Here is a 15,484-nt window from a genome sequence, read left to right as displayed (position 1 = left end):
TATTGCTTTTATTGCTGACAGGAACTATTTGAGTTCAATGCAAAATGCAAGCAGGTTGATCTGGATAAGCCTCCCGTAACCATGCGGAATTCATTGTGAGGGGGTTTGCCCGGGATGTATTCAGAAACCCAGCTATAAGTGAATGTGGCTGTGGCTCTGTGACATATTCAAAGTTGGATTCATTGCTCCACATGAAACCTGAAGCTCTGAACCACACCTGCAAACAGGTGTTTCAGATCTGTTTCAGCCTCTCACCACATTGCTGCTGAACATGTCCTTCCTTTACTCTGTGGTTTAGCTCACTAGTTCCCTGCAAACCAAAGCCCCAACCGTTAGGGTGGTCCTAGCTGGACAAGCAGTGAGAAGCTTGCCAGAAAGGGCTTTCATTGGCAAGCCATGCAGGGTTAGCTGGTTAGACTCCAGCAGTTACCCCAACGCACACTCTGGGATCCCCAAGCCTTGGCCCTTGTCAACGTATGCCTAATACTGTCTGGAATTTGGTAAGCAGGATGCGGAAATCTCAGTCTGGTTTGGGTAATCTTGGTGATAGGTTTCCACCCGGCTGATCAAATAAAAAGTCAATGGTCGGACTCCCTTATGTCGAATTCAACTCATAAAACAAGTAAAGGTCACATGCACTCGCCCAAATGGTTACTTGCCTCCAGTTTTTTTTGCAAAGTGATTAGGGAATATCAGAAATTAGCATGTTTACTCAGCAAAGTATTGGAACTGTATGTAAATTTGGGATGCACAGGGCAGCATTGTTCGGTTTGCAAAGCAAGTTGATGGCTCACAAAGTCATCAGGAGGAAAATAGACACGTAGCCTGTGGGCCCGAGGAGATGCAAATTCTGATCATTCTCACACTCGGCTTAACATAGAGTTAGTCACCATAAAATATACAGACAATTCACTTTACAGTATATTCTGTGAAGCACTTTTAGATGTCTCAAAGAGGTGATGAGGCCCTAGATCAAATACAAGAATTATTATTACTGTTGGCTTCACCTCCAGCAATACATTGGAAGCAACAGCTTCAGTTTAGGCCACCTTCGCACCATCGCCCTCTCTGCCTCATAAAAATCTGCTGTATCCACTCTGGATTTACAGACACGATTTTAGATTTGACTCTTGATATCGGTTTTATGGACTGAAGAGAAATTTCCATTTATGCTCTGACACGTGCAAATAACGGGTGAGGGAGGAAAGAGAGAAATGTGCGTGGAGTACATATGTGATGGGATAATTCTCAACTGCGATGATTATCACATACCTCAAATCCCCCCACTCTCCAGTTTCAGAACAGATTTGATGTGATAATAAAACCTCAATGGAAACTATTGAGAGTTTAGCCTTTGGTTCAGATTCAGCGAAATAAGCCTTTTTCAGTCTTTTTCGAAACTATATCTCAATTTTGACTCAAGCAAGATATTGGTTTAATGAGTAAATCTCCGGTGTTTCTTCTCCTGTGGAGAATTTAATTGTTTACCAGCGACAAACAGCCTTCTCCTGGTTTCTCAAACTCCAGCTGGTGGGATAATTTAATAACTCGCATTAATACAACACCTTTCAAGTTAAATAAACTTCTTGAAGTGATTTACAAAATCTAATCGATTAGAAATAAAGGTGAACGATATTGTATTGTCAAATACAGGATAGGGAACTTGTTCAGCTCGCAAGAAATGACTGTCAAATGTAGTGACTGTGTTTGCAGAGCGTGGCAGGAGTCATTTGCACGAACAGCCATGAAGCAATTTTCCGATTTATCTGGAAGATTATTGCCTCAGAAACCACTTGTCTTTTTGCAGAGAATCGTGAACTCCACCCGAACAGTTTGAGGAAGCCTCGGTTTAACATCTCATCTGTGAGGCAGCAACATGGAGCGTGAGGCTAGACTGGGGGCTCCAATCCTTTGCATTTCCTTCTGACCCAGAGGCAAGAGTGCCGTTGACTGAACCAAGTTGACACGTACACATGCCCACCCACACTCCTTCCAGCAAAAGCATTATAATCGGCTGTCCATTGCACGCACGTCACCGGCTCCCTCTCGATCTGGTCCTCACAAAACTAGAACAGCAAGCACGCTGCCTAATCCAGAGGCTGGTTGGTCAGTCAACCTTCACTCAAAAGATCATCTGAAGCCTCAGAGTCCAAACCAGGAGCGTCGGACTATCGTTCCATGCTCTATGGTCTGTGCAATCAGCTGCTGCATTTCGCCCGCAAAATACGCAGTCACGACACTTCACAGTATATTCTGCGAAGCCCTTTGAGATCTCTTGAAGACGTGATAAGGCGCTATATTAAATGCAAGGATTATTATTATTATAATAATAGGACCTTCACTCTACAATAGGACAAGTTATCTCAATGTGTATGGTGCACACAAGTATGTGGGTAGTGTTCATATGATGTGTACACAGGATGTGTATGATGTACACAAGATGGGGTGTGGTATATATGTGGTGTGTACAGGATGGCTGAGGTGAATGTGTGGCCTGGAAAGGATGACCGTGGTGTACACAGAATCCGTGTGATAAACATGTGATGTACACAGAATATATAATAATAGTGATAACAATAATAATCTGACACTCGGTAAAGTGCTGTTCATGTCAGGAGGGCGTCTCAAAGTGATTCCGGGACATACTGTACAGTGCAGTGACTGTGTATTTTGTACTCGTAGGGATGTGTGCGATGTGCACTAGAATGGGAGGAGGTGTCTGGGGGGGGAAAAGAGTGGGAGGGTCACACAAGACATCGAAAGGCTGGAGATTGATCAATCAATGATTGATACGACAATTATCTCGGATGTTAATTTCGGAAGTTAATGTTTTGGGACGTCCTCCCGATGCGAAAGGGCGCCATATAAACACAATGTGTTGTTGTTGTTGTTGTTGTTGTTGTTGTTGTTGTTAATTAACCCATCGCAAATGGCAAATTCTCAAACCCGATCCCACTTGTCTTTCCAGGTGACTGCTGGCTCCTGGCTGCCATCGCTTCCCTTACCCTGAATAATGAGGTGTTTAGCCGGGTTGTCCCGAGTAGCCAAAACTTTGACTCTGACTATGCTGGAATCTTCCACTTCCAGGTGAGGACAGCTGTTGGTGGGGTGGGTGGGGAGGGGGGCGATGGTGTGTGGCGTGGGGGGGGTGTTTAGGGGACGGTAGGGATGTGCAGAAGGTGGGAGGGAGGTGGATCTCTCTCTGTTTAATGTAGAGAAGGAGGAGGATCTCAGTGGGTGGTCGCAGTGTAACCTCTCTCTGCCCTTTGCCCGCAGTTCTGGCAGTACGGGGAGTGGGTGGATGTGGTGATCGACGATCAGCTGCCGACCATGAACGACAGTCTGATGTTTGTGCACTCGGCCTCAGGTAACGAGTTCTGGAGCGCTCTGCTGGAGAAGGCCTACTCCAAGTAAGTCCTGCCTCCGCACAGCGTTTTGCTCGGTCGGCGTTCACCCCACACGATATCACAAAAACATCCTACGTGCAAACCGGCTGCCGAATTTTCTTACGAATGCACACACCTGACACGAACTACCTGTGAAGTGCTCTGAGGCACTTACACTCTTTGCCTATTTGACGATCCTTGTATTTGATATTGCGACTTATCGGGTCATCGAGGCATCTCACGTGATTTCACCGTGAAGTGCGGTGATGGTCTGTTTGTGGGCAAATGCGGCAGCCAGTTTGCGCACACAGTAATGTCCCACAAACAGCCATGAAGTGGATGATCAGCAGCCAACAACAACAGCAATTTGCACTTATATAGCGCCTTCCCCGCGTCTCAGAGCACTTAGCTGTAGCGGCGGAGCCTGACTCCAAGCCGGGGGCGTGGGGAGAGGCAGCCGTAAGCACAGTCGAAGAGGAGGGTCTTCAGGCGGGACTTGAAAAAGGGGAGAGAGGGGGCAAGGCAGAGGAATTCAGATCTTGGATACACAGCCATCTGACTCAAAGAGGCAAGAATGCTAACAACTGAGACAGGCTGACTCCAGATTGAGACATTTTGAGATGATAGATGGTTTGTTAAATGTAATGATTGTTTAAGGCTTGGCTGTGGTAACCTAAGAAGTGAACACTTTACTAATCCTTGCTATTAGGGGATACAAGGCCGGGATTTTGGAAGCACCAATCCCATATGGGATCTTGGGAAGACAATGATCCTCCTAAAATCTCAGGATTGCAACCCCTATTTGCTGTCCTTGCCTTCACACGCAGTGGCTCCTGTTGTCCGAGCCACAACAATCCTCCCCGCGCACAGTGAAACCTTAGGCAGGTTTCCTTACTCCACACACCTCTGTTTACCTACCTCTGTAGTTAGTCGATTGCTTTCCGGGAGTAATAATCCCTCCAAAATAATAAATTAGAATACGAATTTGGTCACTCAATCCATTAGTTTTTATGGGACGCTGCTGGGCGCAATTGGCTGCCGCACTTTGCCCACAAAATATACAGTCAATTCACTTTGCAGTGTATTCTGTGAAGCGCTTTGAGACGTCTCAACGATGTAATAAGGCATTATATCAAATGCAAAGATTATTATGATCATTATTATAAATGAACTTGTGCTCGCTGCAGCAGTAGGGTGGCACTCCACTACACCAATACTCTCAATTGTTCCTCAAGGTCTAACAAATCCAGCCGCAAAAAAAGACAACTATAAACATTTTTGCTCTCGTCGTGAAGTACCTGTCAGTCTAACCAAAGCCATGCTTGCTCTCAGACTGAATGGATCCTATGAATCTCTCTCGGGAGGAACAACGACTGAAGGGTTTGAGGATTTCACGGGGGGGATCGCAGAGTGCTACGACCTGGACAGTGCTCCGCCCAATATCTTTAAAATCATCCAAAAGGCGATAAGTCGTGGCTCTTTGCTGGGATGCTCCATAAACGTAAGTTCTCTTCTGAATCCCGCTTCCCCCGGACTCACGTAAGACGGTAAAACGAGGAACGAGGAAAGGCCATCACATCAGCTCATCGAACCCGCTCCGTCCATATTGCGTCCTGTGAAATGTTTGTTCCTCTTTGCCTGTTCATGTCAGTCTCCACCGTTACTCTCTGTAACTGTTCATCTTCAGGCCCAGGCTCCAGATGTTTTGTCACGTGCTTGGAAATACTGTAATAGAAATCTTGTGCAACCTTGGCAAGTAGTTTAGCCTCTGAATATGTGATTAGGACTAAAATATGATATTTCCGAACAGATTGCTTAATGAGAAATGTGTAATTATGGGAGAAAAAACGGGACAAACTGTGCAACGCTATTGAGTGACGGATAAATCCACAGTGTGGCCTGGAATTAAGTAGAACCTTAAATGTTGGAGTTTTTTTTGGTTAATAATGTTACTAATTGAACCTCTGGTTGTTCGTGTTAGATCACAAGCTCAGAGGATTCTGAGGCAATTACATCACAGAAGTTGGTCAAAGGTCATGCTTACTCCATTACTGGAGCAGAATCGGTAGGTCTTTTATACCTTGTGTTTATTTGAAATTTTCCTGCCCCGACCAAGGTTTTGTTCAGGACACACACATGTACTATGGGCTCTGTTTTCCCCCACGCACAGGATACACACAGATTACGCAGAACTCATTATATGGTGCAAGCACACATGTGGCTATTGTCACTGACGGAAACTGAATAGCGGAGCTGAGCTGCCTCCAAGGTGACGTGTCTGGCAAAACATGTACGTGCAGAGGTTGACACGTGGCACACATACATGCACAAAGATTGACACATGCTACACACGTATGTGCGGGTAGCATTCACAAATGCTACCAGCACATGCTACTGAATGGCCTCCCACTACCAGACACAGTTTACTCCTTTTAGATCAGAAGAGAGGTTCAGATGAAGAAAGTCCTTTGGCTCATTTGGTCTCATCTTTCCAGAATACCCATCGCACCATCCTCCTATCATAGCATTAAGTTAATCATTAAATGAGTCTAGTGCCCTCACCTTATCCACCCTCCTCGTAAACTGTTCTATCTGTTGATTATCCTTTGTGCAAAGAAACTCTTCCTGGTGCCTACCCTCAAATTGCCCTTCATGATTTGAACCTGTACTCTTTGGCTTAGCATTGCTATTACCTACTAAACCACCAGAGGAGCTCTGAGCATGAACTTCTTTCCTGAGGTGAAGGGCATAATAATAATAATAATAATAATAATTCTTGTATTTGATATAACGCCTTATGACGTCTTCAAATCGTCTCAAAGCACTTCACAGAATACGTTGTAAAGTGAATTGAGTGTATATTTTGTGGGCGAAACATGGCAGCCCCAATTGCGCACAGCAGCAGTGTCCCACAAACAGTTTGTGGATTGAGTTACCAATTTATTATTATTATTTTTTTGAAAGAATTATTATCATCAGAAAAGCGATTCACCAATTGCCCAACCACCAGGTTCCGACTTACTGCTGGGTAAACAGAGGGGTGCGGAGTAGGAAAACTTGCCCAACGTTTCGCCCTGCCCGGGAATCAAACCCAGGTATCTCGCTTGCGAGGCGAGTGCTCTAACCACTGAGCTACAGGACTCTGCGTAGACAAGCAATAGACAAGCAACCTGACTATGATATTGTATTTAAATCTGCAGGTGACATACAACGATGAGCAAGAAAAACTGATCCGGATCCGGAATCCTTGGGGCCAAGTGGAGTGGACTGGACCTTGGAGCGATGGGTACGATCCTCATTGCATAAACTGTTACAACGCGCAGGAGATTCTGACATTCAACCAGGTGCTTGATCTAACCTGGAGCCTGATATTCCATCTCATCTTAGTCGTTCAAGCTATTTGGTCTTAAAATTTAAGATAATAATAATAGTCCTTGCATTTGATACAGCGCCTTATCACGTCTTCGAGACGTCTCAAAGCGCTTCACAGAATATACTGTAAAGTGAATTGACTGTATATTTTATAGGCGAAGGATCAGCCAGAACTTTGGAAAAATTCAGTGTTAATTTTGAAGTTCTTGCAAAGAATCCAGCTTCTGATTTAGGATTGAATTTAAGAGCCTTCACACAATTCTGCCCGATCATAAATTTCTCGGCAAAATGGACTTGCAGGCTGAATCTCGAATGGAATTTTTGACTTAGATATATATCGCTGTAGAGAGAGAGAAATTCCAATTGAGTGCTGTGCTTCGGAATTATCTATCCCTTTTCAAATCTGTCGGAAAATATTCTGATTAGAAGGCAGTTGGCGTGAGTGTTTGGCCTGAAACAGGGCACTGAACAAAACTGAGGAGAAACCTTATTCCTTCTCTGTTCCCACTGATGTGGATCGCAAGCTCAGTCGTTGGAATATTGTTTTATGTTGCGTAGTAATAGGGCGACAATGCCTTGTCAGAAGTGCCGTCCTCCAGAACTCGGGTTCCATCTGCCTGTTTAGGTGAAAGTTGAGGAACTTCCGACTCTAATCGAAAAGAGAAGAGTTTTGCTTAGTGTCTTGATCAATGCCCCCTCCTCCCCTCCCCCACCTCTCTGTGTGGTCTAATCATTGCAGACAAAATTCTCCCAAAAGATCCGTGTTTTCTTCAGGAATAATGTTGTTGATCTCTTTCCAGATCGGATGAGTGGTGTTGCGTCCCTGATGAAGAAAAAGAAGCGCTATGTTCCCGAGTGGAGGACGGCGAGTTCTGGTAAAGCAGATTATCAATAATAATAATAATAATAATGATTCTTACATTTGGTGCAGCACTGTTCGCATCGGGAGGCTGTCCCAAAGCACTTCAAGATATACTGTAAAGTGCAATGAGTGTTTTGTGAGTGAACATGGCAGCCAATTCGCACACAGCAATGCTCCACAACCAGCCATGCAAATGAATGGCCAATTTTAATTGGGGATTGTTGGCCAGGACATTGGGAGAAACTCCCTTCTCTTTTTGAGTCGAGCCGTGGGATCATTAACACGTGCACATGAACAGCCAGGCGGGACGTGATTCAACATGAAATAACCTGCGGTAATTTACTAATTCAGCACGGTTTGCCCCACAATGTACCAATGTCTCGTTTGACAAGTTTTCAGCTGGATGTACAGTGGGGTGACCCATAACGTCATGATAACTACTTTATTATCTAAAAAAAATCCCCAAATATCATTATTTCTTTAAGACTTATTAGACATTGCGATGGTATTGCAACTTTTTGGTCACCCTGTACATAACTGAGATGTGCCCTTAGGTGCCTCTTGTTAAATCTACGATTTGGTCTTTCTATTGATATTTTGCTAACATTTTTATGAGCCATCCTTAGTTAACTCACTGAGCAAGTCACGGCCCTCGTTGAAAGTTAGAAAAACAGTTATGCAGTTGCCTTTGGGCTTTTTGTCATATATTCAATGTAGTATTATTACTAAATAATGCTATTATTTAAATTATTACTCATAATATTATTACTATTATTATTAAAACAACAATAAACAGTAGTAACCAGACCCGTGAAACAAAGAACGGAAAAAAGATGTGGACAAAACTGATAATAAATAACAATAATAATTAGATTAATACAAAAAAAATGCACAGGGTCCTGATATGTTATCACTTTTATTAGTTATAATGATTCCTACTGAATTAGAATCATCACTTTTGAATGATTATACTAATCCAGCCTCAATAATCACTTGCAATAATGAATTCCAAATCCTAACAAACCTCTGCATGAAAAAAATTGGTTGGACCACATTTGGAGAACTGTGTCCAATTCTGCTTGGCACACTACAAAAAGGATATAGATCTAAAAGAAAATTTAGGAAGAGCTTCTTCACACAGTGGGCAATGAGAATGTGGAACTCGCTGCCCATATTAGTGGTTGAAGCAGATGGCATTTAAGAGGAAGCTGGATATACATACGACGGAGAAGGGAATAGAAGGCTAGGGGGAGGCAGTAAAGAATGGAGACAAAACCATTGACACCAATTGGTTGGGTCTGTTTCCATGCGGTACATTGTGTAAATCCTGTGAAGCGCTTTGAGACGTCTCAACAATGTGATAAGGTGCTGTATTAAATGCAAGGATTATTATTATTATTATAAATCCATGTAAATCTGTAAAAGTTCCTTATAGCCTCCTCTCTGATTTTCCTGTTATTACTCCTGAGACTATGTCCCCTTCCACCAACTGAAGGAAATACTTTTTCCTCCTATTATTTATCTTACAGCCAATATCTGCTTGTCTTTCTGTCCCTCCTGATCTTGTTATCACTAATACAGCATGAAACACAGAAGGTTTGCCAGTGTTGGAGATTAGTTGTAGTAGTCTAAACCTCTTCTCCCTGTTTAATGTTTAATATAGACAACCTTTGCCCAATAATAGTTCCTGGTTGCTTCTGTTTGATTCAATTTCTCTCTCTCTCTCTCTCTGCTTGTTAGGATGTCATTTTCAGATTTTATGTTTCATTACTCCCGAGTGGAAATCTGTAACTTGACGCCAGATGTTCTGAGTGGAGACGAGATCATCAAATGGAACTTGAAACTCTTTGAGGGCACCTGGAGAAATGGATCTACCGCTGGAGGATGTCGAAACTATCCAGGTACAAGCTCCATCTTGGAAGCTGCCTTGTTGGCCTAAGTGTGGCACTAAGCCAATACCAACCAGAATATTGCGGCTTCGAACATTGTTGGCTTAGTTGATCTCAGCCATGTCAACAGGTGGGAGGGGACGCTACAATCAGATCATAAAAACATAAGAATTGCTAGACGAAAGAATCCCCAAAGAATAATAATAATAATCCTTACATTTGTTATAGAGTCTTATCACGTCTTCAAGACATTTCAAAGTCCTTCACGGAATATACTGTAAAATGAGTTGACTGTATATTTTGTGGTCTATTCAGTTCACTTTCCACCACCTGGACATTCGCATGTACACGTCATATCCCAAACTATATACTGTACCCCAAGATATTATTTCCTAACAGAAATCTAGCTCATTTGTTCTTGAAAGAATCGACTCTTTCTACTTCCAATTGGCCTCAATGCCCAGCACCCACTGGGACAGGAAGGTCAAAATCAGCCATGTTTTCTGCTAGTGATTCCTGCTAGAAAGTGTATGAGAAAGCCAGAGGTCTAAAATTCCTTGTGATTTCAGCCCCTGGCCCCAGTCCTTGCCAAACTCCACTCGCTCCCTGTCACACAACGGATCGACTTCGAGATCCTCATTCTAGTGTTTAAATTCCTCCACATCTTGACACACCCCGGGTGCTATATAAATGCAAATTGTTGTTGTTCCTATAATAATAATCCTTGCATTTGATACAGCGCCTTATCACATCTTCGAGACATCTCAAAGCGCTTCACAGGATGCAGTGTACAGTGTAGTGACTGTGTGTTTTGTAGGCGAAAGGGGGCAGCCAATTGAGCACAGCGATGTCCCACGAACGGTTGTGGATTGAGTGACCACATTATTATTATAACTGCCTGATCTGGTTCCAGCCACCTTTTGGGTAAACCCTCAGTTTAAGATCGAGCTGAGGGATACGGACGATGATCCTGATGACGAGGATAATCCGTGCAGCTTCCTGATCGGTTTGATCCAGAAGAATCGCAGGCCCAAGAGGAAGATGGGGCAAGACATGCTGACCATTGGCTTCGCTATCTATAAGGCAGGTATCGGGATGTTCGTGGGATTTTGTTACCTCGGGGTCTAAATGGCCCAATTCACAAAAGTATTGAAGGATTCGTGAACAGTAATGGAACTGGAACTTGGATGGGTCACCTTCACGGGTCACAACTTGAGATTGGTGATAATAATAATAATAATCCTTGCATTTGATATAGCGTCTTATCACATCATCGAGACGCCTCAAAGCGCTTCACAGAATATACTGTAAAGTGAACTGACTGTATATTTTGTGGGCAACTGAGCGGACTTCCTCTCTGAGAGTCAGTGGTGACTGACTGGCTGCTGTGTTTGATTGTATAATGTGTGCATTTCAAAGTAACACCGTATGAAGCACTTTGAGACACTGATAATCTGCTATGAGAGGGCAAATTATTTTATTCCGAGAGCCAAGGGTAGCTGTGATTCGGATAGTTTTGTGGGTCTTTTTAACCTCGTTGGAAAAGCTCCAGGTTTGAACTAAATTATCTTTTTCTTTTGATCCACAGGTCCCCGATGAGGTAGGTAGAACAGCGGAGATGTAGTCCTGCAAACACATTCACAAACTTTGGGGTGGTGGTATTTTTGAAACTCATCCTATTTCAGGATAATTCTCTTTAAACTGGGCCAGAGAATCTCTCCACATCACACCACAGGCAAGGGAGCTGGAAGATGGCTTGTGCCCAACTGGTGTATAGATCAGTGTGGTGGTGAGGGGGTTGGGTGGGAGGGGCAGGTGATTGATAGTCTCTTTTCACTGATCTCCACTCAGTGATTCCATAGAACATAACTGTCAGGGTCAAGCCCTCCACTGGTGGTAGTGGACCTGTGTCGCTGCAAGGCACTGAGATTTCCAGCTTGGCAGAACTTTTAAAGATCGTCTGAATCTGCCTCGTTTTGGGCTGAATTCATATGATGGGAAGAATTGGAGACCGGGTCGAGAGTGAGTCTTCAGAGATAATATTCTTTTAATTTTGTACATTGTGTAGGGAAGGTTGAGCCTTTCTGAATCACCTAACCTAACCGCTGCAAGAGTGGATGTTATATTGTTAAATTCAAGATAAAGCTTTTCCTGGAAGCCCAATCTATAATAGCTTTCCATCTCCTCAATGAACCACTGCAGAAAACTTGCTTGAGAAATATTATGTTTCCTACAAGTCTCTTGATCCGTCCTCCTACCCTTATATTATATGCCCCCATTATATTAACACAGACAAAACAAGGCAAGTTAAGACCATCTTTAACTATTAACATAGTCACTAATACTCAACAACAATTACCTGTGAAGTTCTTCATACAACAACAACTTATAATTATATTGCGTCTTTCATAACATAACATAACATAACATAACATAACATGTAGGAGCAAGAGTAGGTCATTCGGCCCTTCGAGCCCTCCCCGCCATTCAGTCATGGCTGATCTTCTAATCTAACTCCAGCTAATAGCATGACCCTGCCTTATCCCCATATCCCTTAATCCCTTTTCCAGTAAGAAATCTATCTATCTCAGTCTTAAATATGTTCAAGGACTGAGCGTCAACAGCTCTTTGGGGTAACGAGTTCCATATGGGGCAGCATTTCAAAGTGCTTTATAGGTACTATATTAAATGCAACAATGAATGGAGTCTCCTTAGATAAGTGTTGAAATTTTCATTCCCTATTAAACGTCCACTCGACCCAATCCTGACTCTAAAATGCCAGTTCACAACGTGAACCTCAATCAAGAAAGGGAATTGTAGTCAATTCCAAGGCAGTGTTGTTGCACATTGTGTTCTGCTTCTTCTCTTCCATCTTCAGTAGTCATAGTTCTGGCATCTGGTACAGCACCTCCAATGTCCGAAGTCTCAAAGTGCTTCACAGGTAACTGGTGTCAAGTGTAGCGATTATATTTGGAAGCAAATTAATCTGTCCATTCACCTCTCTTTTCAAAGATCTTTAACATCTGCTTGAACAAGCAAATAAACATCTCATCCAGAAAAATGATACCTCTGTCAATACAACAAAAACGATACTACTCTCACTCCGGAGAGAGAGTGAGCGAACTGAGTCTCAGTGGATGATATGGTTCCCGTCGTGAAGCCATGTCACCGTTAAGAGGAGGGCTGCCCATTTTGCCTGCTGCTAATTCTTTTCTGTTTGTGAGAGTAGTGTGCAGACCAAACGAATATTCACCTGAAGAGGGATTTCTTCATGAGGCACGCGTCCAAAGCTCGATCGAACACCTTCACCAACCTGCGAGAGGTCTCGAACCGACTGTCTCTCGAACCCGGAGATTACCTGATTGTCCCGTCCACCTTCGAACCCAACCAAAATGGAAACTTTGCCATCCGATTGTTTACAGAGAAGCAAGCTGGCGTGCAGTAAGTACCACCTGCAGAGAGGTGAGGGGTATAGGGGGGAATAGGCGTGAGCATTCAATGAGAAATATAAATTTTCAACACAGAAGGAGACGATTGATTCATGATACCTCTGTGTGTGTAAGTTGCTTTTATTTTTTTGATCAATGCCTCCTTCCTGCTCTTTCTCGACATCCACGACTGTCTGTGGGACGCTGCTGTGTGCAATTGGCTGCTGCGTTTCGCCCACAAAATATACGGTCGATTCACTTTACAGTATATTCTGTGAAGCACTTTGAGACGTCTCGAAGACGTGATAAGGTGCTATATCAAATGCAAAGACTATTACATTATCCCTCAATGTTTTTACTTCTCAGGTGCTTATCTGGGACCCCTTTTGATGATTCTATTGGCCCAAACATCGCAGTGAAGAGTAGTGGCACGGGGCTTGAGGAGGTTGAGCTTCTCTCAGTCGATAGCACTTCTGAGTTAGAGGTTGTGGGCTCATCAAGACTTTGAACTCACATTCCAGGGTGACAATTCCAGGGAGAGCGCTTCATTGTTGGAGGTGCCGTCCTTCAAATGAGACAATAAATCAAGGTCCCGTCTGCCTGTTCAGGTGGACATTAAAGATCCCGTGCCAACGTTCAAAGGAGAAGGGAGTTTCTTCCGGTCCCTGGCCAACAATCGTCCAGACACTCTTCCTTACATTTTGAGATAACTTGATCATTTACTTCATGGTTGTTTGTGGAAGATGGATGTGCACAAATTAACTATCATGTGTGCCTACAGATTCACAGTCACTACACTTGACATTAATTCCCTGTGGAACGCTTTGATGTTAATGTTGAGGGTGAGGGTATGCTTTGCGTTGGCACATTTCTCTTTTCACCTCTAGGGCTTGGGGTGCAGACTAGTCCAACCTTTGGAATAAAGGCCTCCTCTGTCTCTGGCTGTTGTGAAAAAGTTCTTTGTCAAATGAATGGAGTGAATTCACACCTGAACCCACAAAGGGGATTTGTGGCATTAAAAGCCGCCTTCCATGTAACTCCTACACTCTCATTGTGGAGGCCAGTTGTCTCTTGTGCGTCATTAGTTCTTGTTTTTCCATATAAAAACATCTCATCTAAAGGACAGCACCTCCAACAATGCAGTACTCCCCCAGCACTACATTGGAGCGTCAACCTAGACTATGAGCCCAAAGTCTTTGATGTGGTGCTTGAAACCCCAAAACTTCTGACTCAAAAGCATTCGAGCTAATCCACGCTGACACGTGTTTCTTTCCTCTACAGAGAGATGGATGATGAGGTTGATGCTCAACTGGATGATGAGCCACAGGTACAGGACTTTTAACTGTTTATTGTGATTTTGAGGTGGGGGACGTGAAGCAGGCCGTAGCCCACTGAGCGGAGGGAGCGGGCAGGGTGGTAGGGGGTTAGGAGGTCGCAGAGATCAGGGGGAGCAAGACCATGGAGGGCTTTGAAGGTGAGGACCAGGATCTTGAACTGTATCCTCTGTGTGATGGGAAGCCAGTGGAGTCGGGCGACGATGGGAGTGATAGGGTTGTGGAGCCTGGTGCGGGCGAGGACACGGGCTGTAGAGTGGTGGAGCCGGGTGCTGTTGTGGAGGTGGGGAAGGCAGAGTGGGACATGGCACGGATGTGGGGTAGAAAGGACAGTTGAGGGTCAAACAAGACGCCAAGGTTCTGGACTGGCTTAGTAAGGTGGAGTATGCAACCTTGGATGGTGATCAGGAGGCATATAGATATTGAAAAGGAGGGGACCAAGGACAGAGCCCTGAGGAACTCCACACGAGACGGTCCGGGGGCTAGAGGAGAAACCATTTGTGGAGATGAAGTGGAGAGGTACGATCTGAACCATTCAAGGACGTAACCGTGAAGCTTGAGGTGAGAGGCGAGGCGGTGGAGGAGGATAGAGTGGTCAACGGTGCAGAAGGCAGCAGAGAGGTCAGATTGAAACCTGTTATAAGTTACAACACGGGTTGGGATTTTTATGGATGTCGAATACTTCATTGCAACAAGGACTCACTACATCGTTTGCTGTTTTATGCCTCTTAAGAAATCAGCAATATGAACCTTGAGTTTAAATATTCATTGTTTATTTCTTTTGTGTTTGTAGATTGAAGAAGATGACATCAGTAGCAGTTTTGAGAATATGTTTGACCAGTTAGCTGGACAGGTGAGAAACTGCACTTCTTACTACAGACTCCCTTGGACAAGATGTCAGGCAAAGTCCCGTATTTGTGACTTCGGGTGGATGCCAAAGATCCCACCACAGGAGTGACACTGCTAGTTTTGTAATGATTGATGTCAGGAAGGCTAATGTTTTCCAGTTAGAGTGGGAAGTGTGGGAATTCTGTGGATGCAGAACAATAGTGTCCACCTTCTTCCTTTCAACCGGAGTCTTAGCTCCTCCAGGAACTAGCCGTCCCATGGGAACCCCACTCCAATGCAACCTGCTGACAGGGCAGGCAACCTATTTCGCCCACAAAACACACACAGTCACTACACTTTACAGTATATTCTGCGAAGCGCTTTG

General features: G+C 44.0%; 1 protein-coding gene across 1 annotated transcript in view; it reads left to right on the top strand.

Annotated features, from left to right (window-relative positions):
- Window positions 1–15,484, top strand: part of capn2l (calpain 2, (m/II) large subunit, like) — a 32,376-nt gene that overhangs the window by 10,075 nt on the left and 6,817 nt on the right. Inside the window, exons 3-14 of the mRNA XM_007896831.2 lie at window positions 2,969–3,087; window positions 3,277–3,410; window positions 4,719–4,887; window positions 5,368–5,451; window positions 6,587–6,672; window positions 7,559–7,633; window positions 9,361–9,521; window positions 10,423–10,592; window positions 11,098–11,109; window positions 12,739–12,950; window positions 14,219–14,264; window positions 15,065–15,124. Coding sequence (XP_007895022.1) covers window positions 2,969–3,087; window positions 3,277–3,410; window positions 4,719–4,887; window positions 5,368–5,451; window positions 6,587–6,672; window positions 7,559–7,633; window positions 9,361–9,521; window positions 10,423–10,592; window positions 11,098–11,109; window positions 12,739–12,950; window positions 14,219–14,264; window positions 15,065–15,124 — 1,328 coding nt within the window. The remainder of the gene's footprint in view (window positions 1–2,968; window positions 3,088–3,276; window positions 3,411–4,718; window positions 4,888–5,367; window positions 5,452–6,586; window positions 6,673–7,558; window positions 7,634–9,360; window positions 9,522–10,422; window positions 10,593–11,097; window positions 11,110–12,738; window positions 12,951–14,218; window positions 14,265–15,064; window positions 15,125–15,484) is intronic.

This window comes from Callorhinchus milii, unplaced genomic scaffold (assembly GCF_018977255.1).
Source record: "Callorhinchus milii isolate IMCB2004 unplaced genomic scaffold, IMCB_Cmil_1.0 Scaffold3, whole genome shotgun sequence".
Lineage (NCBI taxonomy): Eukaryota > Metazoa > Chordata > Chondrichthyes > Chimaeriformes > Callorhinchidae > Callorhinchus > Callorhinchus milii.
The sequence above is the reverse complement of the archived record's forward strand: the minus strand, read 5'-3'. Positions and strand labels throughout refer to the sequence as shown.